This window comes from Felis catus, chromosome E2 (genome assembly GCF_018350175.1).
Source record: "Felis catus isolate Fca126 chromosome E2, F.catus_Fca126_mat1.0, whole genome shotgun sequence".
Taxonomy (NCBI): Eukaryota; Metazoa; Chordata; class Mammalia; order Carnivora; family Felidae; genus Felis; species Felis catus.
In genome coordinates, this window is record NC_058382.1 from 14,728,144 (window position 1) to 14,754,966 (window position 26,823).

Here is a 26,823-nt window from a genome sequence, read left to right on the forward strand (position 1 = left end):
CCGTGCGTCACCGCCCCTGGCCCCGCCCCGCCGGGGCCGCCGCGCGCCGGCATTAGCTCACGCCGCGGTGACGAGCGGCGCGCCCGCCAACGGGCGGCGAGGGCAGCCCGAAGGGCGGGAGGTGTGCGCGGAGAAAGGCGGGGTCCCGGCGGAGAGGGGAGCGCCGGGGGTTGAGCGAGGCCCAAGAGGCCCGCCCCCTGCGCGGTGGGATTGGCTGGCCGCGGGGCTGACGGGCAGGCGGCCCCGCCGGGGTCTCGGGGCCGGCGGGCGGGGAGGGGGCGGGGCGCGCGCGGCGTTGCCACGGGCAACGGGCGCGGCGGAGCCGGGGATTGGGCCTCCCGGCCCGCAGGGGGCAGTCTCGCGCGCGTCTCCCTCAGCAGCCGCTAGCTAAATCACAATTCCTGAACCTGGTGATCGGGCGGGCCTCCCCGCCGCTCTTGCACGCCCGGCCTGAGGCCTGGGCCCAGCTGGGCCGAGCCGCCAGGTTACGAGTTGGCGCTCAGGTTTCTGGAGTCTCAGCTTTTACCACCGCAGCCCTCTCTGAGCCTGTTGCTTCGTCTTTCAATTGGGACTAGGATTGAAAGAGACGATGCGTAGAAAGCGCTTGGCACAATGGAGGCCGTCAACAAATGGGAGTTGTTGCTTTGACTATTGTAATCTGTTCATTCCACAAACTTTCCTGGATCTGGTGACTAAGCGGAGCGGGGGCCCTCACCCAGAAGGTGACAGAGAAATGGCTTGTTAGAGGAACTCAAAGAAAATGCGGTCGGGGTGGATGGAGTGTAGAGCTCCAGGCCAGGAGCGGTGGGACATGAGCTGTGGCCAGGTGTTTGGCCGCTTGAGGGAGTTTGTCTTGAGGACACTAGGGAGCCATGGAAGGGCTTCAAGCCAGGGAGAGTCATGGTGAGTTGCGGGTTTGGAAAGATGGCTCTGGCTTTCATATGGAGCATGGATTGGAGGAAATATAAAACTGGGGGCCTTCAGTCCAGGGAGGCCGTCGGGGTGGGACTGAGGCGTTTGCACCAGGGGGGACTTTGGGAAAGGGAGGGGGTGTGGACGGGGGGGGGGGGGGGGACGCCCAGGAGGCCGAGTGAACCTGCCCTGGGACTGGCTGGCTGAAGATGGGGAGAGAGGGTGAAATCCAAGAAAAGGTCCCTGTCTGGGGCATTGGGGGTTGGTGGTGCCTCCCAGAACAGGTCTGGAAGATTCTGAGCCCAGTGCGGGCCACCCAGCAGCAGGGGCCAGGAGGCTGCATAGCCCTGGGTCTGGAGCTTAAGAGAGAAATTGGGGCTGGGGACCAAGATTTGAGGATCACCAGAGGTGGTGACTCAAGTTGTGGGTGTTAGCGATCTAGCCTGGAGAGGCTTTGAGGGTGAATGGAGACAAGGACCCAACAGAACCCTGACAGAAGGGGACACCTAAGGTTTAAGCAAAGGAATCGAGAGTCTCGAAGATTCGAAAGGAGCAGCCAGACAGAAAGGCAGGCGTGAGAAAAGGTCATTTCATGCCAGGGTGGGGGATATCACAAACCCCATCCACTACCCTTACATTTAAGCAAAAACTTTCACACCCTATAGAGTAGTTGTGCTTGAAAGACACACAAAGACTCATTTATTCATCCAACAATACTTAGGTACCTAATATGTATGTGTCAGGTGCTGTTCAAGGTTCTAGAAATTCAACAGTGGAACAAAGCACACAAATATCTCCGCCCGAGGCTTACGTTCTGGTTGAGGGGACACAAACAATAAATAACTAAATACAATGTGACTCAGTGATAGTACTATGGAGTAAAATAAAGCAAGCCGAGGGGATGGAGTGATGAGTTCAGCACTATTTTAGATGGGGAAAGACCTCTTGGATCAGGTGAGATTGGAACAGGTATCTGAAGACATGAAGGGGTTCGGGCACCCAGGTGGCTCAGTTGGTTAAGTGTCTGCCTTTTTTTTTTTTTTTTTAATGTTTGTTTATTTTTGAGAGAGAGAGACACAGCGGAGCAGGGGAGGAGCAAAGAGAGAGGGAGATCTAGAATCTGAAGCAGGCTCCAGGCTCTGAGCTGTCAGCACAGAGCCCGATGTGGGGCTCAAACCCATGAACCGTGAGATCATGACCTGAGCCGAAGTCGGATGCTTAACCGACTGAGCCACCCAGGCACCCCAGCATCTGACTCTTGATTCTGGCATGGGTCATGATCTCACGGTTCATGGGTTTGAGCCCCACATTGGGCTCTGCACTGACAGTGTAGAGCCTTCTTGGGATTCTCTCTCTGCCCCTCCCCTAATCTCTCTCTCTCTCTCAAAAATAAATAAGTAAACATTAAAAAAAAAAAAAAAGGAAATGAAAGGATAAACCATAAGGGGAAGACGGTTCCAGGGAGAAGGAACAGCAAATGCAAAGGTACAGTGGCAGGATTATTTGCAGAACCACAAAGAGATTAACATGGCTGGAGTGAAGTGAGCAAAGAGGAAGGTAATAGAAGACAAGGTCCAAGTGGTAATTGAAGAGGGGTGGTGGCAGATAAAGGCCACTGTAAGGACTTTAGCTTTTACCCAAATAATATGGAACCATAGGGGGATTTTGACAGAGGAAGTATGTTGTATGCCTTGGGTTTTATTAGGATCCCTCTAGCAGTCCTAGAGAGTACTCTAGAAGAGTAGACTGTGTGAGGGGAAACAGGGGGACAGTGAGGAGGCTGCTGGGAGAGTGAGGACAGGGAGGAGGCTGCTGGGCAGGACCAGAGTACAGGCCATGGTGGTGGTGGGGCGGGTGGGAAGTGGGCAGGTTCTGGTTACATTTTGAATTTCAGAACCAGGAAGTTCTGATGTATGCTGAGCTGGGTTAAAGATGACTGAGATCCATGGGGCGCCTGGGTGGCTCAGTCAGGTGGGTGGCCGACTACAGCTCAGGTCATGATCTCGCGGTCTGTGACTTCGAGCCCCGCATCGGGCTCTGTGCTGACAGCTCAGAGCCTGGAGCCTACTTCTGATTCTGTGTCTCCCTCTCTCTCTGCCCCTTCCCTGCTTGCTCTCTCTCTCTCTCTCTCTCCCAAATAATAAACATTAAAAAAAAATTTAAAGATGACTGAGATCCAGGTGGACACATCTGCTGGGCAGCTGCATGTAGGAGTCTAGAGTTCAGGGGGAGGCCCAGGCTGGAGAAATACTGAGGGTGTCCCCTTTGAAAGCTGAGAAACTGGATGAGATCAGGAGGCGAGGAAGGTAAATGGAAAAGAGAAAGGGACAAAGGACTGAGCCCCTAGAACACCCCACTGTCAAAAGGAAGAATCAGCAAGAGAAGCCAAGAAGGAGCAGCTAGAGGACTCGGAGGAAAACCAGGCCAGGGTGTTGTTCTGAAAGCCAAGTGAAGAAAGTGTATCAGGGCACAGGGAGTGATGGACGGTGTCACATGCAGCCGACAGCACATGACAGATGAAGACTGAGAATTGACCATTAGGTCATTGGTGGCCCTGACAAGGGTATGTCAGGGAATGGGGACAGGAGTGACAACCTGCTGGGAGAGAGTTGAAGAGAAAATTGGGAGGAGAGACTGCAGGCAGTGAGCGTAGACGATTCCTTCTAGAAGTTTTGCTAAAAGGGAAGGAAATGAATGGGCAGTGGCTGGATGGAAGATAGGATTCTTAGTGTTTATTTATTTTTTTTTAATTTTTTTTCAACGTTTATTTATTTTTGGGACAGAGAGAGACAGAGCATGAACGGGGGAGGGGCAGAGAGAGAGGGAGACACAGAATCGGAAACAGGCTCCAGGCTCTGAGCCATCAGCCCAGAGCCCGACGCGGGGCTCGAACTCCCGGACGGCGAGATCGTGACCTGGCTGAAGTCGGACGCTTAACCGACTGCGCCACCCAGGTGCCCCAGGATTCTTAGTGTTTAAAAAGGAAGACATAACCCCACGTGGAGGCCGAGAGGAAAGATCCAGTGGGGGTGGGAACATTGGTGATGCAGAGAGACGGAGGACAGCCACAGTGAGACCGTAAGCAGATGGGACAGGGTGGGAACCAGTGCCCATGGAGGGGCTTGAGGGAAGCTTGTTCACTACACTTGTCCATGGGGCCAGCACAGCGGGCCAGCCAATGTGGAGCTGGGACCTGTGAAGATTCTTTTTTTTAATGATTATTTATTTTTGAGAGAGGCAGCAAGTGGAGGCAGAGGACAGAGAGACAGAGAATCTCAAGCCGGCTAAGCGCTGTCAACACAGAGCCTGATGCGGGGTTCGAACCCATGAACTGAGAAATCATGACCTGAGATGAAACCAAGAGTCCGGCGCTTAACCGACTGAACCCCCCCCCCCAGGTGCCCCTATGAAGAGTCTCTGGTTTGCTTATATTTTCTCACTGAAATACATGGAATTTTCCCATACATTACATTCCCTTTTATTTCTCCTTTGTATGACAGGACATTATATTGATTCGGGGGGGAGGAATTTATGTACATAAGTAGGTTACATTACCCAGGAATTTCATTTCAGAGTGGGAAAGGGGCAACACAAAATGCACTTAATAAAAAAGGGGGTACCAGTCTGACAGAATTGAACACCACTGTTGTAGGGCCGATTATTAGGCCCCTGAGGTTGAATGGCAGGCAAAAAATCCACCATTACCTGGGCTCTCTGGAGCCTCCATTTCCCCATCGGCACAACAAATGACAGTTTGATTAGCAAACATCCCTAAGTTCCCCCTTTTCTGCTCCAGAATTAAAATATTCCAGATGGGAGAGATCCAGGAATGCTTCCTGGAGGAGGGGAGGAGTTAAAGAGCTCATTGTTATCTACTCTGTATTGAGTATGTCCACCATACCAGGAGGGATGTGAAGCTATTTTATCCTCACAGGAATCCTGAACCAGAGGGGCGAAGTTATTTAGCTAGGATCACACAGCAAGGCAGCATTCGAACCCAGGTCTAGGTGATTGCAAAGCCTGGGAGGTCCTGGCAGATGAGGGGAAGGAAGGAAGGGGAGGGGCCTTCTGAGACAGTTGTCCCAGAATGGGCATAAACAGGATGTGGTGGTGGATGAAACCTTTCCCCTGCCCCACACCCCGCCCCCTGAAGCCTTGGTCCCCACCCCTAGAAGACAGCGGAACTGAGAAAAGAAGAGGCCTGTGGACAGAAAAGTCATGGTCAGGGGGCCAGGGGTTGTATGGGAAGGGCTGGGGGCTGGGAGTGTGCCTGGGTGAAGGTCAGGCTGTGGGATAGAGGTCAGGGGCTAGGAGGGTGACCCCTGTGGCAAAGGGCCTGGCTGGGGGGAAGAGAGATGCCGTTTCCGGGTTGAGCCCCAGGCAGGCAGATCCTTGGGTCCCCTTGACCGTTCCCCAAGTGTGCCTGCTGAGAGGGCTGGAGCCCAGCCTCTACTCTGCACCCCAAGGGTGTGCATGGTAAGGGACAGTGTCTGCCCTAAGGAAAGGGCACTTTTTCCTAATGTTCACAGAAGCATCCTATGAGCTGTCAGGGCCCTCCTCTTTACCAGTGGAGAAACTGAGGTTTGGGGAAGGGGGCAGGGGCTGGGTCCAGGTCAGCTCAGCTATGCTTGGGCTTCCCTGGCAGTCTGATTCCCTGGTGGTGTGCGAGGTGGACCCAGAGCTAAAGGAAAAGCTGAGGCAATTTCGCTTCCGAAAAGAGACGGACAACGCAGCCATAATAAGTGAGTGTCATCTTCTCCCCTGGAAGGATGGGTGAAGGGGTGGGGACAAACAAGGAAGTCTGCGCCAGTGTCACGGGGGCGGGCGGATGGAAGGGGCGTCTAACCCCTGTGTGCCATCCCTCCCCAGTGAAGGTGGACAAAGACCGACAGATGGTGGTGCTGGAGGAAGAATTTCAGGTGAGGGGCTGGGAGGGATGGGACCCCCCCCCAGAAGTGCAGGGTGGGACTGAGAGAGCCAGGGGGCTGGAACTGATGCTCAGAGCTTGACACTGGGGGCCAGAAAGGCCTGGGGGTCAAGTTCCGGCTCAGTTGTGACTCGAGGCAAGAGATTTCACCTGCATGGGTCTGTTTCCTCATCTGTGAAATGGGGATACCGGTACCTCTCTCTCAGGGTTGTCTATGGATTCAATGATTTAATCCTTGTAGTGGGTTTAGAAGAAGGCCTGGCTCAGTGAAATGATGATGATGACGGTGACGATATTTTATTGGCACTTAAATGAGAGTTTCCAGAGAAGTAAAAAAAAAAAAAACGAGTGGAAATCCTGTAAAAGGGTAGAGCCCACCCTTTCTTTCCTCGCTGTCTTTATCAGTAACATGGGGATGATAATAAAGCTTACTTCATAGTATCGTGGTAAGAATTTGGGGGAGGGTGGCCCACGGAGGCGACGCTGGGGCTGATCGACGGGAGGGGGAATTGGCCAGGAGCTGGGCTCTCTCAGGTCCTCTGAAAGGCAGTGCAGCAAATGGTTACGATTTGAACCCAGGTTCAAATCTGAATCCTGCTGCTCGCTATCTGCAACCTTGAACAGGTGTCGTAACAACTCTGGGCCTCAGTTTGCTTACCTGTAAAGTGGGGGTAATAACAGAACCTACCCCACAGCCTTGTGGGAAAGGTCAAGGAGTTGATCTATGTGTGTTTCTTAGACCAGTGTCTTGGCAAGTGCTTGGAAGTGCTTCTTTAATGTCAGTCTTTTCTCCCCCCCCCCCCCCCCCAGAACATTTCTCCAGAGGAACTAAAAACAGAGCTGCCAGAGAGACAGCCGAGGTATTGTGGGGGAAGGAAGGGGAGGGTCAGGCCAGGGGGAGACGGGTAATGATGAAGGAAGAGACAGAGGGGCCCCCTTGGATTCCTGTCTTAATCACGGGCTCTGATCCGTGTTTGAGGCCACGAATTCACACCCCAGGACCTTTTGTTTATTGCAGAGTTTTATACTGACAGTCACGTGACATTAGAGCTGGATTATTTTTTCCTTTGGGTACAAACTTTGTTAGATTTCGGTCTCCTTATTGCATTTCATTAAACAAAAAATGAAAAAAAATTTCCTTTTTCAACGCACGAGAATATTTGGGGCGGCAGAGGAGTTATTCGACCTTTAGCGATTGGAGGGAATCCTGTGTGAAGCCACACGAGGCTGGTGCTTTTTGTATGGAGGAGCTCTTTGACCCTTCTATGAAATCTAGTCTGTTTAGAGTTTTCATCTCCACTGGGGTGAATTTTGGGTGCCCCGGGATTGCAATCCTCAATCTCAGGCTCTAGATCTCAGCCAGGATCAGCTTCCTAGGTATCTGACAAGTATAGTCACATTGGGCCTCATCCACAGAAGGGAAGCCTCAAACACAGGGCTTTTTTTTTTTTTTTTTAAGTTTATTTACTTTGAGAGAGAGAGAGAGAGAGCAAGAGTAGACAAGGGACAGAGAGAAAGGGGGAGAGAGAGAATCCCAAGCAGGCTCCACACTGTCAATGCAGAGCTCGATGTGGGGCTCGAACTCACAAACTGTGAGATCATGACTTGAGCCAAGATCAAGAGTTGGATGCTTAACTGACTGAGCCACCTAGGTGCCCCTCGAACACAGGGCTTAATGCTCTGCGGCTGCCTGCCATCTGGAAATTTTTTATGGTTTTATCTTTGAATTTGTGTTTTGTGTAAGGGTCTGAAAGGACAATGGAGCATGTGCTGGGGGCTCGGAGCCTCCTCTGGCTCACACATGGTCCCTCCTCCAGCCCTGGACAGCTTCTCCCCTGGTCACTGCCACCCAGTGAGTGCTGCTGCCCTCTGCCCCAGTCAGGGGCCTGAGTGCACATGTCGGGGGAGGGTCAGAGTCAGGGTCAAGGTTGGCACACACCCCCTGCATGACAAGTTCCAGGGTTTGTCTGCAAGCAGCTGTACTTCCCCTGCGTGTGTGCTCATGCCCAAGAGAGCCTGACTTTATGTAGCAAACGTGAAAAGACTGTAATCACGGGGCGCCCAGGTGGCTCAGTCTGTTAAGCATCCAACTCCAGATCAGGTCATGATCTCCCAGTTTGTGGGTTCGAGTCCCTCATCGGGCTCTGGGCTGACAGCTCAGAGCCTGGAGCCTGCTTTGGATCCTGTGTCTCCTTGTCTCTCTGCCCCTCTCCCATTCACACATGCTTTCTCTCTCTCAAAAAAAGTAAACTTAAAAAAAACAGAAAGACCACAGTCAGCCTGGAGACAGACTGCAGAAGAAGAACAGCCTTTCTCCTGCCTTTGGAACAACAGGCCCCATGTGTTCATTTTGCGCTGGGCTTGACAAGTTATGTGGCTGGCCCTAGTCTCAGGCCAGAGATCTAGAGCTCTGGACAGTACTGCATAGTGCTTGAGCCCTTACACTCCGGCACTGAATTTCCTGGGCTCAAATCTTTCCTCTGTCCACAGAACCTCGGGTAAGTGACCTTACCTCTCTGGGCCTCAGTTTTCCCATCTGTAGTATGGGGATAATAATAGCACTTATGTCATCGGTTATTGTGAATCGAACAAGCACCTCCTATTTGATTTTCATTTTGCATTTGAGGCCAGTGTCCTGGGTCTCATCTGTTAACCCTAGGCCCTCAGACTCAGGCAAGATTTCAAGATTGTGGGCTCCGGCAACGGGCCCTGGACCTGGGCGCTGGGCCGAAGTATTGAATTTGAATCCCCTTTCACTGGTGTAGGTTCGTGGTTTACAGCTACAAGTATGTGCACGAGGACGGCCGAGTGTCCTACCCCTTGTGTTTCATCTTCTCCAGCCCCGTGGGTGAGACACAGCTGACACCTGTCCTGATAAGGGGGGGTCTTAGATGCTGTGTGTGCGGCATGTGAGAGCGTGTGTGTGGGTGCAGGTACGTGTGCGCGGGCACTGTGTGAATGTGTGTATACGTGACTTGGTGAGTACGGGAGCGTGTGGTGCATGTGGTGTGTGCGTGTGTGTGTGTGTGTGTGTGTGTGGTGTGTGGGTGTTGGGAGGGCAGCGGGGTGGGGGTGGGGGCTCAGATTCTTTAAGAAACCACCCATCCTCCTCAGTCCCAAGGTGTATAAGCAAGTTAGCCTCTTCCTTTTCCTTAGAAGCCCTGTCTGGCCTCTAAACCATCTCCAGGAACCCTCGGAATAGCAAGCCCCCAAACAAGTCCCAAAACTCTGAGTAGAGCTTCAAGAGACCACCTTGGAACAGCTCCCAAGACCCTTAGAAAAACTTCAGGGCCTGTATGACGTTGCTAGGGCCTGAGTGATAACCGGGGTCCCCCAGTTATGCTCCCTTCTCCTTTTTCCCATGCAGGCTGCAAGCCTGAACAACAAATGATGTATGCGGGGAGTAAAAACAGATTGGTGCAGACGGCGGAGCTCACGAAGGTCTGGGCCTGGGGCTGGAGCTCCCCAGGGTTAGGGAGGAGGAGGGGGAGGGTCTGGGCTTCCAGGTCTGAGGGAGGATGGGCTGAGGGTCCGGGACTCCAATTCTGAGGGAGGAAGGGGCCGGCGTGCTCGCCCTCTGAGTTCCTGATTGGATCTCAACGCTGAGACCTCTCCCCGCCCAGGTGTTCGAAATCCGCACCACCGAAGACCTCACCGAGGCCTGGCTCCAAGAGAAGTTGTCTTTCTTTCGTTGACCTCTGGGTTGGGGAACTGAAATCCTCATGTCTGAATTCCTGAAGCGACTGGGAACTCGGCCCCCTAAGGACCTGAACATCCGAAACCCTAAAGAAATTAAAATGCAAGAACTCCTCAGCAGGAGGAGTTTAAAGAAATTAAAATGCAAGAGATCCTCAGCTCTCAGTTTGTTTCTCATTGTGGGCCCTAGCCCACAGTCCCTGCAGTACCGGCCTTGGGCCAGCAGAGGGCAGGCAGACCAAGTGGATGGCCGTGAGTCCCTGGAGGAAAAGATTTCTCAGAAAGGGAGGGGCCTGTAGGTTTTTCTAGGGTGTGTGGGTGTGTGGGTGGGTGGGTGGGTGGGAGGATGGAAGGGGGGCTAGGTTTCCTGGAGGAATGGGAAAATATCTGAATCCAGGAGGGGCCACTCCCAAGGGGAATAAGGACACCTGGATTCCTGAGAGGAAAAACGAGGCCGAGCGCCCATTTTCCCTCCTCCCACTTTCCCACCCCCGGCTCTAGGGGCATCAGACATTAGCCGGCACTGAATGCCACTTTCCTCAGCGAGCCCCCAGGCAGGAAGAATTTAAAGGCAGAAAAGTTGTTAAAGGATCAAATGTAATTGCTTCAAGGGAGTTGCTGGGGTGAGTGGTTTGTGTACTTAGGTAGGCCTGGGGGCCCCAGACTGGGATAGGGGAGAGGATCCTGGACTCTCAGTGGACCCCTGAGGGGTATGAGGTTGAAGGGCAGGAAAGGGACACCCTACCCGCCCCCGTCTGGAGAGTTTTCTTTCTTCTGGCATCTCTGAGCCTTTGACTCTCTCAGGCTCTCTTTGTCCCTGAGGGACATTTATTGAGCACCCACGGTGTACCAGGCTCCGAGAGTTCTGAGATGGGCAGGTCTTCACAGAGATAAATCACCCTTTCTCTCTCTTTGCTTCTCCTCCTGGTCTCCGTTCCTCCCTCTGTCCCCAGATCCAGGGACCTCCCTCCCCCCCCCCCCCCCCGCCCCTTCCAGGTTCCCTGTTGAGAGGTGTTCGTTGCCATGGAAACAATGACACAATGACCTTGGGTTTGGGCAGCCCCTCCCCCAGCCCTGTCATTCCTGGGGGAGGGTCCACAAGCCCAGCTCCAAGCCCTCCCCAGCCCTCCCCGCCAGAGCACACCATCCCCCTCACCACTCCGCTCAACTCAACACTTGCCCCCCTTGTTTCCAGACTGGACCAGCCCTTTGCAAAGATAAGTCGCCCCCCTCTCTCCGCCCCCTGCCAGCATTTGGGGGAGGGGCGGATTTGAGCTCCTCTCTGACACCAGTCCTGGTGCCCTCCCCACCCCATCTCTGGCCAGGCACGTCTCTACTTCTCCCTCTGATCATAGCCTCAGTCTCTGATGGCTAGAGATGGAAGAAGAGGGCTGGGGATAGGAGGGGCCGTTCGATTAAGAGGCCAAGCAACTGCCGTCCTGCAGAGGTCTGAGAGGCAAAAGAACTTGTCCAAGGTCATGCACTTACGTGATCAAATTAATAACAGTTAACGCTCTGCTTGAGGGCTTCCTATGTGCCAGGTACTTGCATAAGCACTTTATAGGTATTAACTCATTTAATCCTTACAATACCCTATGAAGATGGCATCCTTATTATCCCCAATTTACAGATGAGTAAACTGAGGCAAAAATTTTGGCAAAGCCAAAAGTAATTGCCTGAAGTCCCACTGGTAGTGGTTTGTACAGTTAAAACTTCCAACTCAAGGCTATCTGGTGGTCAATGGCCACTCCCTTTCTCAGGCAGGGGGTTTAGGGAATCAGCTCTTCCTCCTCCCCACGTAGTTGAACTTCTGTCGGCATCCAGGCTCATGATTGCAAACAATCCAATCAGAAAGAAGCATGTACGAGGAGTTGCCCAATCAGGAGCAGGGAGTTTGGAAAGCAAGGACCAATCAGAGAGGGTGGCTCTAGGGACTGCCCAATGCAGAGTAGGTTTGGCTAGAGGGATTGTGGGCGAACCAATCAGAGAGGCCATAACAGAATACACTATCCAATGGAGAGTCAGCACAATGGGGCGTGGCTCTAGCTTTGGGGCCACTCCTTCAAGGGGCCCCCAAACAAACTAGGGACCACCTTCTCTCCACCAACCTTCTCCTGGGCTTCCGCAGATCCAGGCTCCGTAATTTTTAAATCCAGGCTGTAGGTTTTCCCTGGGGGCACTTCTTGCTAACCTTCAAGGAAAGTAGGGCTTATGTTGGAGAGGAAGAAACGGGATTTAGGGCAGAACTGAGAATGGCAAAAGGACTAGGCAAAAGGGACCAGTGCCCGGCCTGAAAGCTAGATGCTTTTGGGGTGGAGTTTAAGGTGCAGGGGGGGGTGCAGGGGCCAAGTGTGGGGGGGGATTGGTGGGTGGACCTAGGCCTGAGGGGCAAACTTAGGTCAGAAAGGGCTGGGGAGTTTTGCTTTGGGCGGAGTCTTGGAGACCGGGTGGACCTAGGCTTGGGGGCGGGGCCGAACTGTGGAAGTGTGAGAATGGTTTTGGGTCTCTGTTAGAAAATCTGGGTCAGGAATCAACGCAGAGGGAAACTTCTACCTGTTGCCCTCTTTTCAGGCCAATTCACATTCCCTGACCTTAGGGGACATTCTCTACCCGCCCCCACTCCCCCCCCCCCCCCCGGGGTATCCCCCTTCCCTTCCAGTGACCCCAGGCTGGGGCATTATGTTTATTGCTGAGTGTGGCCCCTGCAGTGAGTCTGGAGTGGGCCCGGCTCCCAGGCCTTCTCCTAAGAGGCATTCAAGAACACGTCTTTACTGAGCACCTCCTGGGTGCCGTTCATTGTTGTGGACACCGGAGAAAAGTGGTGCCCATGCCACTCCCCTCAGGAGGCTTATAGATCAATGACTAGACAATAGGCAATAAACAGATAAGTACACAGTAAAGAGGCGAAGAAGCAAACACGATGATTAACAAGCATAAGTGCCATGTAGGAAATAAAATGAGGTGATGTGATAGATAGAAATAGTGGGACCTGTTGGGACTATGCTTTTGCTGCCTCCTTAGTCTCTAGGAGAGCCCTCTGGCTCACCTCCCAACATTTATTATGAAAGATTTCAAACAGGCAGCAAAGCTGAAAATAATTTTACAGTGAACACCCATATACCCACCACCTAAATTCTACCACTAATGTTTTATCTTACTTGCTTTATCATAAACCCATCCATCAACCCTTCCGTCAATCCATCTTATTTTTTATGTATTTCAGAGTAACCTGCAGACATGAGGACAATTGGTAGGGGTGCAGGTGTGAACTGGGGCTGGGAAAGGAAGGCCTCTCTGAAGCGATTGCATTTGAGTTAAGACTTGGATGAAAAGGAGGAATCACTACAGTGGGGAAAGAGTGCAAAGACCCCAGGAGCTGTGATGAACTGATATATTGGAGAAGTAGAAAGATCATGGTTGGTTGGGACAGGGAAACCAGAGCTCTGGGAAGAGGTCAAGAGGTGGGCGGGGCCAGAGTTTCAGTCTGTGGGGTGGGGGTGGGGCTCTCTGCTTGGGCTCAGGCTTTTTGTTTCCCTATCTCTGAGGATCTCTGTCTCTCTAATTTTCATCTATCTTCTCATCCTGTCTTTTTCCCTCCTGTCCATCCCAGGTCCGCCCTCCCCTTCCTTTCCCTTATCTGTGTGACTTGAGGCAAGTTACCTAACCTCTCTGTGGTTTTATTTTCCTCATCTGTAAAATCAGGATGTGATGGGGCCTCCTCGTCTGGCTCCTGGAAGGATTAACTGAAGTCATGTATGTGAAGCCCATAGAACCATTCCTGGCGCACAACAGTGCTGGACATGTGTCCACTTTTGCTGTTGTTACTATTCTCTCTCTGTGCTCCCAGCCCTGGACCTCCGTATCCCATCAGGGAGCACCAGGAACCAGGGTGGGAGGTGGCGGTGGTGGTAGTGGTGGTGATGTTGGAATCTGAAGACTGAGGGGGGGGATTGTGAGTGTCCTTCGGGGGGGGCATCTAATGGTTGTGAGTGGGGTTAAGGTTTACTAGAGGGGAGGCTCTGCAGAGGTGCCCTTGATCTGGGGGTGGGGGGCAGGCAGGCTTTGTGCCATGACGTGACTAGGAAGAATTTAGGGAAGGGGTTTGGCAGAGGACCTTGATACAGCAGGATCCAAAATTGGAAGGGGTTGAGCTGCCAGGGAGCCAGGGACTGCAATAAGGTGGATTTGGAGGGGAGGCCTTGCTGGGTTTGGGGGTCTGGTGAGTATCTCAGAAAGAGGTGGAGAGTGGCCAGAGACACTCAGTGGGATTTGGGGGAGGGGCTAGGGGTCAGCTATTGAATAGGAGTTGGGCAAGAAAGGAGTCTAACCAAGGAGGGAGTAAGGAATCCTGGTATCCACGGAAGTCACAGGGAAGGGGAAGGGTCTCCCGGGTCCAAAAGAGAGAATAGGAACAGGAAGGATGCAGGGAAAGAATCTGGGGCAAATCAGGGGTTCTGGAAACCAAGGGGTGCCTTAGAGGGGAGCATGGTCTGGGGTCTAACTGGGGGTAATGAGGAAAGTTAGGGGGAATAAGAGACATTTTGGGGTCCTCCTAGAAACTAGACATGGTCTGGAGTCCCTATTGGGGGTCAAGGAATGGTGTGTGGAAGGACCTGCTGGGGTCTCCAAGAAGCAGTAGGATGTGGTTTGGGTCCCCAGAGGGAGTAAGACATGATCTGGTGTCTCCCTAGATATTGATATATGGTTTGGGTCCTCTCTGGGGCGTGGTAACATTCATACCTGAATGTTATGGTATGATTTAGGGTCCCTGATGGGGGTGCTCCGGATCCCCTTAGGTGCTGGGATATGGTCTGGGGTCCCCGATGGAGTATGGGGCAGAGTCTGAGGTCACCAAGGAGAGTAGGACATGGTTGGTGGTCCTGGGTGGCTGTAGGACATGGTCTGGGTCCTCCAAGGAGGTAAGGCATGGCCTGAGGTTCCCCAGGGTATTGGGACACGCTCCCGAGATCTCCGCCGAGTCCCCACGCCAGTTGGGGCGTGGTCTGGGGGTCTCTGGGGAAGCCGGCAGGGCTGGGGGTGGGGCTGGGGAGGGGTCGGGGGCGGGCCGGCGGCTCCGCAGTGGAGAGGGGTCTGCGGCGGGCCCCGAAGCGGGGGTCTGGGCTGCGCGGCCGCCCCGCCCGCCCCCTCCGGTCGGCGCCCCCTCCCCCCTTGCGGCGGTGGTGGCGGCTGGGCTCCGGCGGCGGGCGGCGCGGAGGGCGGAGCTCGGCGGCGGCTCGGGAGGGAGGGCGGGAGGCGGGAGGGAGGCGGCCCCGCGGCACCGCGCCCCCTCCCCCGGCCCTCCCCCCACCATGGCGCGGAGCGAGGCGGCGGCGGCGGGGCCGGGCCCGGGGCCCCCCCGGGCTGGGTGAGCGCGGCCCGCAGCGGCCGGGGAGGCGGCGGGCGGGGGCGCCGGTGGGAGCGCGGGTGTGAGCGTGCGAGCGTGTGAGTGTGTGTCCGCGGCGCTGCGGCGGGCCCGGCGTGCGCTCGCGCGGCCCTGTGTGTGCCCGGCGCCGGCGTGTGCGGCGCCCTGCTTGTGTGGCCATCCGGGTGTGTGCTGGGTGTCGAGCCGAGGTGCTGTGTCCGGCCGCGCGCGTGTGTCCCCCGAGCGGCTGCTCCTCTGGCTGTGTGTCTGGGGGGCTGTCGCGCGCCCATCGGAGGGGCTGTGTGCAGGTGTGTGTGCGTGGGTTGTGTGCCCAGGTGTGTGTTTCCCCCCCCCCCCCCCACGAGTGTGTGCGCGGGGCTGGCTGCGCTGGGTGTTTGTGTCCAGGTTGGATGTCCATCCGAGGGTTTGTGTAGCCGGGTGTGCCCGTCCTGGTGTCCATTTGTGTGTGTGTATGTGTGTGTCTGCGGGTTGTGTGTCTCCGAGGGTGTGTGTCTGTGCGTCCACGTCAGGTTCCCGGCCGGGGGCTGGGGCTCGTTCCTTGTGGGACCAGGCCTCTGTGTGGCTTTGGGGGAGGGGAGTTTGCCGCTCCCTCGGTCTATGTCAATTGGGGGGTCCTCAGCGGTCCTTGGGGGAGACGGCCATGTCTTCCCCTTCCCGGTGGCTGGGGGTGGGGGGGATGGGCGGCCGGTAGGTGGACAGATGGAGGGATGAGAGGCCGAGGGATGGACAGATGGGCCCGAGGGGAGGGGCACACACCCAGCCCTTCCCCACCCACCCCACCCCAATCCCCCCCCCCCCCCCGCCCGCCAGATCTCCGCAGATGGGGCCGGACTTGCCGGCATACAGATGGCCAGGCCCGGGGACCTCTGGGCTGCCTTGTGGCGGGGCTCTGGGACTCAGTCCCCCAACCCTTTGAGACTCCACCTGCCGAACTCTGACCTCAGGCCCTGGCTTGTGCCTTGGTTGGGGGTTGGGGGGGGGGGATGTGCTGGGAGGGAAGGATGCTAGGATTTCTTTGGCCTGGGAAGTAGGTGGGGTGGGGGCACCTCAGGGCCAGGAGGGATGTGTTCATGACTGTATGTGAGTGTGAATCTATGCCTATCTGTTGACTATGCTACCGTGGTTCAATATTGTGTATGCATTTTGGAAGTGTGTAAATCCCTCACAGGGCTGTTGTGTGAGCATGTGTCTTATGAGTGAACATCTCAGAATGTCTGTGCAAGGTGAATCTTTTTGTGCCTGTGTGTTTGTGTATCAGTTTTGTGTGTCTGTGTGTGCTTGTAGTTCTGTGTCATGTGTGTGAGGTGTGTATCAGCTAGGGTGTGCATTTGGGCATCTGTTGGTGTGGGGATATATCAGTTTTGTGACCATGCATCGTGGGGATATGTGAAGTTGTATGAGTGCGTATGAGTGTGTTTGTTTGGACGTTTAAAAGCATGCACCTGTATATCTTTGATTGTGCAAGTGAGTATATGTTATATGTGTGTGCCCCTGTGTGTTGGCTAGTGTGCACGTGTTTCTCTCTTATAGGTGCATGTATCCGATTGTCTGCAAGAAGGCACATGGGTTTCTCTGTTGTGTGTGTGCATATGTATATATGAATGTGCAAGGGAAAGTCAATGTTGTACGTGTGTGGTTGTGTGCAGGTTGTGTGCAGGTTGTGTCAACCTTGAGGGTGTGGGTCTATGTTGTGAGTCCATTTATGTGTCAGTGTTGGTCTCTGGGGATTGGTCTATGTGCAGGGCGTATGCACACATGTGCCTGTCTTCCTGGCATAAGGCTGACCCCACTTCTTGGCCCAGTGAGATTTGGGCCCATGTGGTGTGACCCGTGGTATGCTGGGGTCCATCCAGGGGGTCCAAGGACACAAGGGCGTCCACAGGCTGGGCTAAGAGGCCATGGAGGGTGGGGGGCACACATCATGCTGGTGGGTCCATAGAAATCCAGATGTAGAGACTTGGGCCCATGTGGGTTTTGGCATGTCCACACATGTTGGTGTGACAATGGTGTAATGGCAAGGATGGGGACCGCTGGTTCTTTCCTACCCCCAGTACCTCTCAGCTCTTTGAAGTTGGAGGACTAGGATGTGAACTCTGGAAAGAGGAGACTGGAAGCCTGGAATCCTGGATCTGAGAAGGCTGCTGGGAGGCCAGATCCCTGGGTCTTGAGAAAGGAAGAAACTGAGACCTGGACTCTGGAGTTTGAAGGAGGAGGAAGCTGGGGTTGTAGACACCAGGGTGGAAGGAAGGGGAAGGGGCTGGGGTTCCAGGCTTCTTGGGCCCACAGAGGACAAAGAGTTAAAGCCCCGGACTCCTGGGTTTTGGAGGGTGAACAGTCCTGAGACCCAGACTCCCTGGATTCCAGAAACAACTCACTGGGTCTGTCTGAGCCTATGCAGAGCCTGCAGCAGGAGGGCTGAGAGAATGATCACACCAGGGACTTCCTTGGCTGAGATGGTCTCTGAGGCAGGTCTTCAAAGAGGAGCCAGAAGGATGCTAATAGGGTCATTTTGTTCCTTTGCAGGTACCGGCCCAGGCCCTAACTCCCTGCAGAGAGGTGAGTGGGGTCCCTCAGGCTGGGGAGAGAGATGTGGAGTGATTGGGCCTGTTCTGAGCCAGCTGGAGGCCTGGAGCCCTGCCTGGTATGGATTTCAGGGCAGGGTATGGCAGTGTCGAAGGGACCCCGGGGCGGGGGGGGGGGGCGGCCATGACAACAAGATCAGGAGCATCATGTTTGGATCAGGGCCCGTGGTAGAGCCAGGGCATGGGTGGTAGGTGGGGGTTTCGGGCCTGGAAGCATCCCCTCTCTGGGTGGGTCAGGTGGTTGGGACAAGGAAGTCTCCTGATGATATCAGTAGGGGGTACAGAGAGTTTCGTGACATGAAGTGAACCTTGCATTTGGAGAGCGACATGGTTTACCATTTTGTGTGTGTGTGTGCGTGCATGCATGTGGAAAGATCTCCTGGTAGACTGATCGGCTAGTGGCTGGGAGAGAGGCAGAGAAAATGATACGATAATAATGATGATGATGATGGTGGTGATGATGTTAATAATAGCTGCTAACACTTATGTAGTGTTTAGTCTGTCAGGAACTATTCTGAACATGTTACAGTGTATTATACTTCATAACAACCCCATGAGGTAGGTGCTGTTGTTACCCCATTTTACAGAGGAGCACACTGAGGCACAAAGAGGGGAAGTCACTGGATTCGAGTCGCGCAACGGGGAACTGGGGTGTGAACCTGAGCGGCCAGGCCCAGATGCTTTCTTGCGATGCTGCACTACCTCTCAAGAAATGTTAGCTATTTTCATTGCTGTTATTATCCCTTCGACTCGAGTCCCACCCCAGCTGTGGGAGGCAAAACTGGGCACTTCTGTTTCATAGATCGGGGTTCTGAGCCTTAGAGACCCCACAGGCAGGCAGGTGCAGAGCTGGGCCTCCCAACTCAGGAGTTCCGCCTTTCAGGTTTTCCATTCGATACAGAGATTTATCCCAGGAGGATCGCAAGACAAATTAATAGGGGGTGCTCAGAGATGGTGGGATGCCCTGCCTCTGCCTCTTTTTCTCTCTCCAGCCCGGGCGCTGTCCCTCTGTCTCTATCTCTTCCTCCATCTTGGTCTCTCTGTAATCTCTTAGGATCACTTCCCGCCTCTCCCTCACTCTTCCTCTCCCCATCTCTTGGGCTCAACGCCCTTCTCTGCCTGTTTCCTCCCTTCTTAGTGCTCCAGTCTGTCTTGGTTTCAGGCTGGCTCCTTGCCTCTGCACCTTTCTTTCAGAGTCTTTCTCTTTTCCTTATTTATTTATTTATTTATTTATTTATTTATTTATTTAAGCTCTTTGCCCAGTGTGGGCTCGCACTCGCCACGCTGCGATCAAGGGTCACATGCTCTACTGACTGAGCCAGCCAGGTGCCCCTCAGCTTCTTTTTCTTTTTGTCCCTTTGTCTCTCTCTCTGACTCTGTGTCTCTGTGTCTGCCAGCGCATCTCCCCCCTTGCCCACTCGTCTCTCCCTGTCTCTTTGCCCCTCTCTCTCTGACTCTCTTGGTCCCCCTCCCCACAGGCTGAAGGACCGGGGCCACAGCAGGCCACAGCCCCAAACTGCAGATCCCTAGGAGGTGGGCCAGCAAGGGACTGGGTGCGGGGTGGGGTGAAAACAGTTTCAGGGACGCCCCCTTCCCATCCTTCCCTCTTCACCCCCCCCACCCACCCGGTGTTGTGATGGGAACTGACATGTCGTGGGCTGCAGCCGCCGCAGGGGAATCCCTGCCGGAAGGTTTTGCCTGGAGCAGAGGCATAGCGTGAGTGTGTGAGGGTGTGTGTGAGTGTGGGCATGTATGGGGCCTTGTATGTGCCCGCTGATGTGAGCGTGGAAGTCTGCCCGCTGTTTGGGAGCTCACCAGAGCCCAGGATGAAGCCAGGTTCAGAGAAGGACTTCCCAAGACTGGGACGGAGACTGCTGTGTTTTTCTCAGCGCCTCCTAACTTCAGATTCCCTCTGCCACTCCCAAGGGTGTGTGTGTGGGGGGGGTGGTGGTAGTGGTTCCCCTTAACATTTACTGGATACTTACTGGGTGTCAGGCCCTGTGCTCAGTGGCCCCAATGAATGAGCTCACTGAACCCTTGCAACAACCCAGCAAAGATGGTATGATTGTCATCCCGTTGTACAAATTAGGAAATTATGGCCTAGTTAGGGGAAATCATTGGTCTGCGGTCACAGAACCAGCTAGTGGGGAGCCAGGACTGAACCTGAGTCTGTTTGATTTCAGAGCACTTACTCTTAATAATAGTGCACACTTCTGTACCTGGCATATATCGGGCCCTCAATGATCATGATGAGAATAATTACCAACACGTATTGAACACATTTTATGTTCCAGGCACGGTTCTAAGTACACTATGCTCATTGATCCAGTTAATCCTCACAGAGGTAAGGCCTGTTTTTATCTCCATTTTACAGATGAAGAAACCGAGATTCAGAGAGGTTCAGACACTTGCCCGAGGTCACACAGCTAGTAAGTGTCAGAGCTGGAATTTGAACCCGGGGACTATGGCTTTGAAATCCACAACCTTAAACCCTAGTCAACCCTGATTTTTAAAAATATTTAGTGGGTACTGGAAGGCCCAGACTGGGCCAGGTGTCACCGCACCCCTCTGGTTGGAAAATCATGAGAGGTCTGGGCCTCCTAGAGGAAGGTCAGAGTTGGGATTAGGACCCTGGGGGTGGGGGGTGGAGGGCCGTGTAATTTACTAACCAGCATGGAAATATTGTGTGTTAACAACAAACGCATGCCAGGTGATGATCAGTCCTGCCTCTGTTCAGACTGGATGTCAGGAAGGCAGGGACCTGAGGCAGACTTCTAGCAGGACATTGTGGGTGGCCAGGCTGGTGGTCAAGCCCTGTGCCTGGGTAACCCGTCTCGTTCCCTTGCAGGTCTCCCGCCCCACTCCTCCTGCCTTCCCTCTGCACCATGGCTCCGGGCCCCTTCTCCTCGGCGCTCCCCTCGCCGCCACCTGCCGCCCTGCCCTTTCTGCTGCTGCTCTGGGCCGGGGCATCCCGTGGGCAGCCCTGCCCCGGCCGCTGCATCTGCCAGAACGTGGCGCCCACGCTGACCATGCTGTGCGCCAAGACCGGCTTGCTCTTCGTGCCGCCGGCCATCGACCGGCGCGTGGTGGAGCTGCGGCTCACTGACAACTTCATCGCGGCCGTCCGCCGCAGAGACTTCGCCAACATGACCAGCCTGGTGCACCTCACCCTGTCCCGTAACACCATCGGCCAGGTGGCCGCCGGCGCCTTCGCTGACCTCCGCGCCCTCCGCGCCCTGCACCTCGACAGCAACCGCCTGGCCGAGGTGCGTGGCGACCAGCTCCACGGCTTGGGCAACCTTCGCCACCTGATCCTCGGCAACAACCAGATCCGCCGGGTCGAGTCAGCTGCCTTCGACGCCTTCCTGTCCACCGTGGAGGACCTGGATCTGTCCTACAACAATCTCGAGGCCCTGCCGTGGGAGGCTGTGGGCCAGATGGTGAACCTGAACACCCTCACGCTGGACCACAATCTCATCGACCATATCGCTGAAGGTACCTTTGTGCAGCTGCACAAACTGGTTCGCCTGGACATGACCTCCAACCGCCTCCATAAACTGCCCCCCGATGGGCTCTTCCTGAGGTCCCAAGGTTCGGGGCCGAAGCCGCCCACGCCGCTCACGGTCAGCTTCGGCGGCAACCCTCTGCACTGCAATTGCGAGCTGTTGTGGCTGCGGCGGCTGACCCGAGAGGACGACCTGGAGACGTGCGCCACCCCGGAGCACCTCACCGACCGCTACTTCTGGTCCATTCCCGAGGAGGAGTTCTTGTGTGAACCCCCGCTGATTACACGGCAGGCGGGGGGCCGGGCCCTGGTGGTGGAGGGCCAGGCGGTCAGCCTGCGGTGCCGCGCTGTGGGTGACCCTGAGCCCGTGGTGCATTGGGTCGCACCCGATGGGCGGTTGCTGGGGAACTCGAGCCGGACCCGGGTTCGGGGGGATGGGACACTGGATGTAACCATCACCACCTTAAGGGACAGTGGCACCTTCACGTGCATCGCCTCCAACGCCGCTGGGGAAGCGACGGCCCCCGTGGAGGTGTGCGTGGTACCCCTGCCTCTGATGGCGCCCCCGCCGGCCGCCCCGCCGCCCCTCACTGAGCCCGGCTCCTCAGACATCGCCACGCCCGGCCGACCCGGTGCCAACGAATCGGCCGCTGAGCGCCGGCTCGTGGCGGCCGAGCTCACCTCGAACTCGGTGCTCATCCGCTGGCCGGCCCAGAGGCCCGTGCCCGGCATCCGCATGTACCAGGTCCAGTACAACAGCTCCGCAGATGACTCCCTTGTCTACAGGTGGGTGCTGCAGTCCCAGGACCTCTACCTCCTCCAGGGGCCCACCCTCCCATCTGCCCACTCCGTTGGCCTTCTTGCTCAGCTGTGGTTCTCTAGATGGACATGCGGAGTTGTCTTGGGCCCTCACCCGCCCTGTCTCCTCCTCTCTGGTTCTGTCTCCCTATCTCTTTCTGGTTTTCCTGCGTTTAGTAAATCTTCGTCGAGGACCCACACGAGCCAGACTAGGGCCGGGCACTGGAGTTATAATAGTGAACGTGCCCAGCAGCATCCCTGCTCTCTGGGGTTCATGGTCTAGGTCACTGCTGGCCGAGGGTGCTTGATTCTGCACCTTGTCAGTTAAACATTTTGGAACATGACATATTCTCACACACTTATGATTAACCCATACCAGTGTTACTGTTAGCAACACATCAGGTACATTAAACGAATCAGGAACGAAAAGTATGAGAAAAATATATAAATGACCATTTGATCCTCCCTACTTTGTTGTGAAGCAATAATGATACCCCCTCCCATTTTATAGACACACCTAAGTTATTTCCACCATCCACTGGGTTAGCAGCCCTTGCCCTGGTGTGGACAGATCTGTACAGCATAGACAGGCATTAAAGGGCTACTTTCTCCCATCAATTCTCTTGCTTTTGCCTCTGTCTGTCCCGTCTCTCCCTCCTGTCCTTATGAGGCACCAAGCCCCTGCTCCGTGCGAGGCCCTGTGCTATCTCATTTGAGCTTCCCAACTCTGCCATGAAGCAGTCATGATCCCCCTTCCCTTTTTATAGACAGGGAAACTGAGACTCAGTGGGGGGAATCACGTGCTCAAGGTCACAGAGGAAGTGACCAGGATTCCAGCCCTAACCCTTCTAACTCCTAATCTTGCCCTTTATACATTGAACACACATTTATCGAGCCCCTCCTTTTTGCCAGGCAGGGATTAGGGGAGAAGGATAATACATTTCTGTCAATAGCTTTTAGTTTCTGTGTCTCTCCAACTCTCTGTTTCTCTTCTTCTCTCTTAGCCTCTGTGTGGTGCGGTGAGGGGAGGTTCACAGACCCTCAGACCATGCATGTATGCAGACGTTGGTGGCCCTGTGTCCCCAGCAGGGCAACAGACCCCTGTTCTCTTCCTTTCCCCTCAAGGCCACAGTTCAGTCCTCTGTCCCCCATTGCAGATGCCTGTGCTATGGTGCTGCAGGGGTTAACCTCCTCACTGCTGCCACGGGCGGAGGTGACATCCAACCAGAAGCCTGCTCTGCTGCTTGCTTGCGTCTTGCAGCCAATTAGAGACACATGGGCTGAAGCTTTCTTAAGGAGCCAGCCTCTGTCCTTGAAAAGTGGGGAGCCCCTAGCAACTGGTTACTTTGGGGGAAAGGAGCAAGAGGAATCCAATGCTCTTTGGGAGAGGAGATGAGAGGAGGAGGAAGACTTACAGCCAGGGGCCCAAGGCTGGAAGGGGTGGGGGACAGTGTGTGAAATGGCAGGCAGGGGGTGAGTTGGAAAAGCGGGTAGGCCTTTATGGGTGGGGGGGGATGGGGACCATACTTGAAATCTATTGGTTTGAAGATTGGCTCTGGCTATAAGGGAGCTGAGGTGGGCTTCAGGACCAGAGATGGCAGAGGTGGCTTGTTAGAGAGAATGTGAAGTTGCTGAGGGGCTAGAGGCCTGTGGAGGGGGGGGGGGGGGGGGGCGTGGCCTTTCAGAGGAGATGGAGCTCCTGCCACATGGTCTTGGGCAACAGTCCTTGTCTCTGGCGACCCACTATGAGATTTTTAGGTGAGGGGAGCTTGTGAGGTTGAGTGCTGGGCATACAAATCCATGTGGATGTGGCAGTCCTGGCTTAGCCAAGGCTGGATGTGGCCAACAGCACAGAAGAGATGTGCCCAACAGAAGAGGGTCAAGGCCTAGTGGGAATGCTCTTCCAGCTGGGGAAGAGTGCCATTGGCAGTAAAGTGTGAGCCACGGTGAGGGTGACTGGCCAGCACTGGGTGGGATGCAAGCTAATCATGATGAAATTATCCAGTGCCAGGCTTTAGGTAGGTTAACTCATTCATACTTCACACTTTCTCTATGAAGAAGACAGAAGAATTCTTACTGTCTCCATTTTGGGGAAATGAGGCACAGAGATGTTAAGAAACTTGCCTAAGGTCACAGAGCTAGCAAGGGGCAGCAGAGAGACTCAAACACAGGCCCCCAGGCTTTGTCGGCATAACCACTTCTTTGCACTGTCCCTCGTTAGAAGGCAGGGGCCTATAGCAAGAGAGTGGCATGCTTGCTTGGTTACCTTTGACCCGATTGTGGATGAAATTTACCCTGGGGGCATGATTTCACGACCTCTCGTGGTATGGGGCACAGCATGAACACAAGGTGATCGATATTGCAGGACACGCAAAGAGCGGACATGGTCCCAGGCACAGTAGGGAAACCATCTGTAGTAGGCCCTGTGGAGTGTGGCTTGGAAGTGATTGGTCAATCAGAAGTGGAGTGGCCTATAGCCAGGTCCCCTTGGTGGGTGGGCATATGTAGTTGAGGGGCTTGGAAATAGACAGAGGCGGCTAGATGTATGTACCCAAGGTGGGACATGTAGATGAGGGGCGTGGCCTGTATCGTGGTTTCCCGGAAGGCGGCTAGACGTATGTACCCAAGGTGGGACATGCAGATGAGGGGCGTGGCCTGTATCATGGTTTCCTGGAAGGCGGCTAGACGTATGTACCCAAGGTGGGACATGCAGATGAGGGGCGTGGCCTGTATCATGGTTTCCCGGAAAGGATGGGAATACGTAGAAAAAAGAAACTAGAAGAGCATCCGTTGTCCCAGTAGCAGTAAGACAGGGGGTGTGAGTGGACTTCGGTGTCCACTTGAGGGAGGATGGGACATGCAGGATATAGTATTGGGGCCCCTTCAAGGATGGAAATCTATAGATCAGAGACTCTGAATGGCAGCTGACCCAAATTAAAGGCATGTTCCTTCAGGGCAGGATTTAAAAGCTATAGTACTCCTCCCAGGCAAGGTCCAGGATATGTAGACGAGGGAACACGAATGGCAGATATTATCGTAGCAGGTGATGAAACACCACAGGGAGTGGTTCTGAGGTCTGGGCTTGCAGATGAGGGGCGTGGCCTGTAGCAGTGGTCCTGAGAGGATGTACATTTGGTGCTTGAATGGCTGCTGTTGTCCCATAGAGAGTGAAATATCGGTAGGAATGCATGGTTTGTTCCCTGTTGGTCACCACGGATGGGACACGCAAATGAAGCAGTACCGTTCATAGTGGAGCTAACCCAGTGTTGATGCCGTCCCCTCCTGCAGGATGATCCCATCCACCAGCCAGACCTTCCTGGTGAATGATCTGGCAGCAGGCCGCGCCTACGACCTGTGCGTGCTGGCAGTCTACGACGACGGGGCCACTGCACTGCCGGCCACGCGAGTGGTGGGCTGTGTGCAGTTTACCACTGCCGGGGATCCCGCGCCCTGCCGCCCACTGAGGGCCCATTTCTTGGGTGGCACCATGATCATCGCCATTGGGGGCGTCATCGTCGCCTCGGTCCTCGTCTTCATCGTTCTGCTCATGATCCGCTATAAGGTCTACGGCGACGGAGATGGCCGCCGCGTCAAGGGTACCTCCAGGTCGCCTCCGCGGGTCAGCCACGTGTGCTCGCAGACCAACGGCGCAGGCGCATCGCAGGCCCCGCCCCCGCCGGCGCAAGACCGTTACGAGGCGCTGCGCGAGGTGACGTCCCCAGCTGCTGCCGCTTTGGCGGTCGAGGCGAAGGCCACCGCCGCCGAGATGGATTCCACCGAGCCAGAGGCCGTCCTTGGACGCTCCCTGGGCGGCTCAGCCACCTCGCTGTGCCTGCTGCCGTCTGAGGAAATCTCTGGGGAGGAGTCTCGGGCCACGGCGGGCCCTCGGAGGAGCCGTTCCGGGGCCCTGGGGCCGCCAGCTTCGGCGCCCCCCACTCTAGCTCTGGTTCCTGGGGGGGCCCCGGCCCGGCCGAGGCCGCAGCAGCGCTATTCGTTCGACGGGGACTACGGGGCACTCTTCCAGAGCCACAGTTACCCGCGCCGCGCCCGGCGGACAAAGCGCCACCGGTCCACGCCGCACCTGGACGGGGCCGGAGGGGGCGCGGCCGGGGAGGACGGAGACCTGGGGCTGGGCTCCGCCAGGGCACGCCTGGCCTTTACCAGCACCGAGTGGATGCTGGAGAGTACCGTCTGAGCGGCGGGCGGGCGCCGGGACGCCTGGGTGCCGCGGACAAACGCCCAGCCACCCGGACGCTGGGGCAGGACTCGGGGGCGAAAGCACGGCGCCTAGTGGTCAGACTGGAGGGGGAGACGCGCCCTTCTCCTCCCTGAAGGGGGCGAGGCTGCCTCGTCTGCAGCTCTTGGCCGCGCCCCCGGGCCCGGGGGAGTTAGGGGGCGGGCAGCCGGGCCCCCCTCCTCCAAGGACTCCTCGTCCCCCTCCTGCCCCTCCCCCCGCGCGCTCGCGGACCTCGCTGGAGCCGGTGCCTTACACAGCGAAGCGCGGGGAGGGGCAGGGCCCCCCCGACACTGCAGCACTGAGACACGAGCCCCCTCCCCCCGCCCGGGACCGGGGCAGGGGCGAGGGGCCCATTTCTTGTATCTGGCTGGACTAGATCCTATTCTGTCCCGCGGCGGCCTCCAAAGCCCCCACCCCCACCCCATTCACCTCCCTGGTCCCGTCGGGTCTGGCTTGGGGGTCCCCCTTTCTCTGTTCCCTTCCTCTCTGTCCCGCCCTATGTCGTCTTTGTCTTATGTCTCTGTCCTTCCCTATTTGTCTCTCTCTGTCCCGCCGTCTCTTCTCCCTCCCATATCTTGTCCAGTCTCCCTCTCTCTCCTGATTACCTCTTCCCACTACACACTCTCCCGGGCAGGTCCCACTGGAAGGACCAGAGTCTCCCCTATCCCTTCCTCTTTCCCCAAATAACCCCCCACATGAACAAGATCCAAAACCAAATCCTCCCCTCCCTGCCGGAGCCGGGACCCTCCGCCGCAGCAGAATTAAACTTTTTTCTGTGTCTGA

General features: G+C 55.6%; 2 protein-coding genes across 13 annotated transcripts; both read left to right on the forward strand.

Moving 5' to 3' along the window:
• The first annotated feature begins 402 nt into the window (after window positions 1-402).
• On the forward strand, window positions 403-9,693 carry GMFG (glia maturation factor gamma). 4 transcript variants are annotated; one of them, XM_011289879.4, is made up of 7 exons: window positions 403-722; window positions 5,558-5,654; window positions 5,782-5,831; window positions 6,650-6,699; window positions 8,605-8,687; window positions 9,207-9,280; window positions 9,463-9,693. In XM_011289879.4, coding segments are annotated over exons 2-7 (330 nt in total). In that variant the 5' UTR covers window positions 403-722; window positions 5,558-5,653; the 3' UTR covers window positions 9,535-9,693. The 4 variants fall into 4 exon arrangements, with proteins under 4 accessions (XP_011288181.1, XP_006941348.1, XP_003997865.1 ...); XM_006941286.5 differs by lacking the exon at window positions 403-722 and adding an exon at window positions 764-903; XM_003997816.6 differs by lacking the exon at window positions 403-722 and adding an exon at window positions 4,994-5,133.
• On the forward strand, window positions 805-26,823 carry LRFN1 (leucine rich repeat and fibronectin type III domain containing 1). 9 transcript variants are annotated; one of them, XM_023245397.2, is made up of 6 exons: window positions 14,842-14,900; window positions 17,442-17,559; window positions 18,088-18,214; window positions 19,875-19,929; window positions 20,349-21,791; window positions 25,092-26,823. In XM_023245397.2, the coding sequence occupies exons 5-6, from the start codon at window positions 20,386-20,388 to the stop codon at window positions 25,996-25,998; spliced, it is 2,313 nt and encodes a 770-aa protein (XP_023101165.1). In that variant the 5' UTR covers window positions 14,842-14,900; window positions 17,442-17,559; window positions 18,088-18,214; window positions 19,875-19,929; window positions 20,349-20,385; the 3' UTR covers window positions 25,999-26,823. The 9 variants fall into 9 exon arrangements, with proteins under 9 accessions (XP_023101163.1, XP_023101165.1, XP_044902813.1 ...); XM_023245395.2 differs by lacking the exons at window positions 14,842-14,900; window positions 18,088-18,214 and adding an exon at window positions 805-903; XM_045046878.1 differs by lacking the exon at window positions 18,088-18,214 and having other exon boundaries at window positions 19,795-19,929.

Coding starts and splice junctions, on each gene's coding strand:
- LRFN1 (XM_023245395.2), top strand. CDS start 20,386: ATGGCTCCGGGCCCCTTCTCCTCGGCGCTCCCCTCGCCGCCACCTGCC. Junction 21,792..25,091: donor GATGACTCCCTTGTCTACAG/GTGGGTGCTGCA, acceptor CCCCTCCTGCAG/GATGATCCCATCCACCAGCC.
- GMFG (XM_006941286.5), top strand. Junction 8,688..9,206: donor CATCTTCTCCAGCCCCGTGG/GTGAGACACAGC, acceptor TTTCCCATGCAG/GCTGCAAGCCTGAACAACAA. Junction 9,281..9,462: donor AGACGGCGGAGCTCACGAAG/GTCTGGGCCTGG, acceptor CTCCCCGCCCAG/GTGTTCGAAATCCGCACCAC.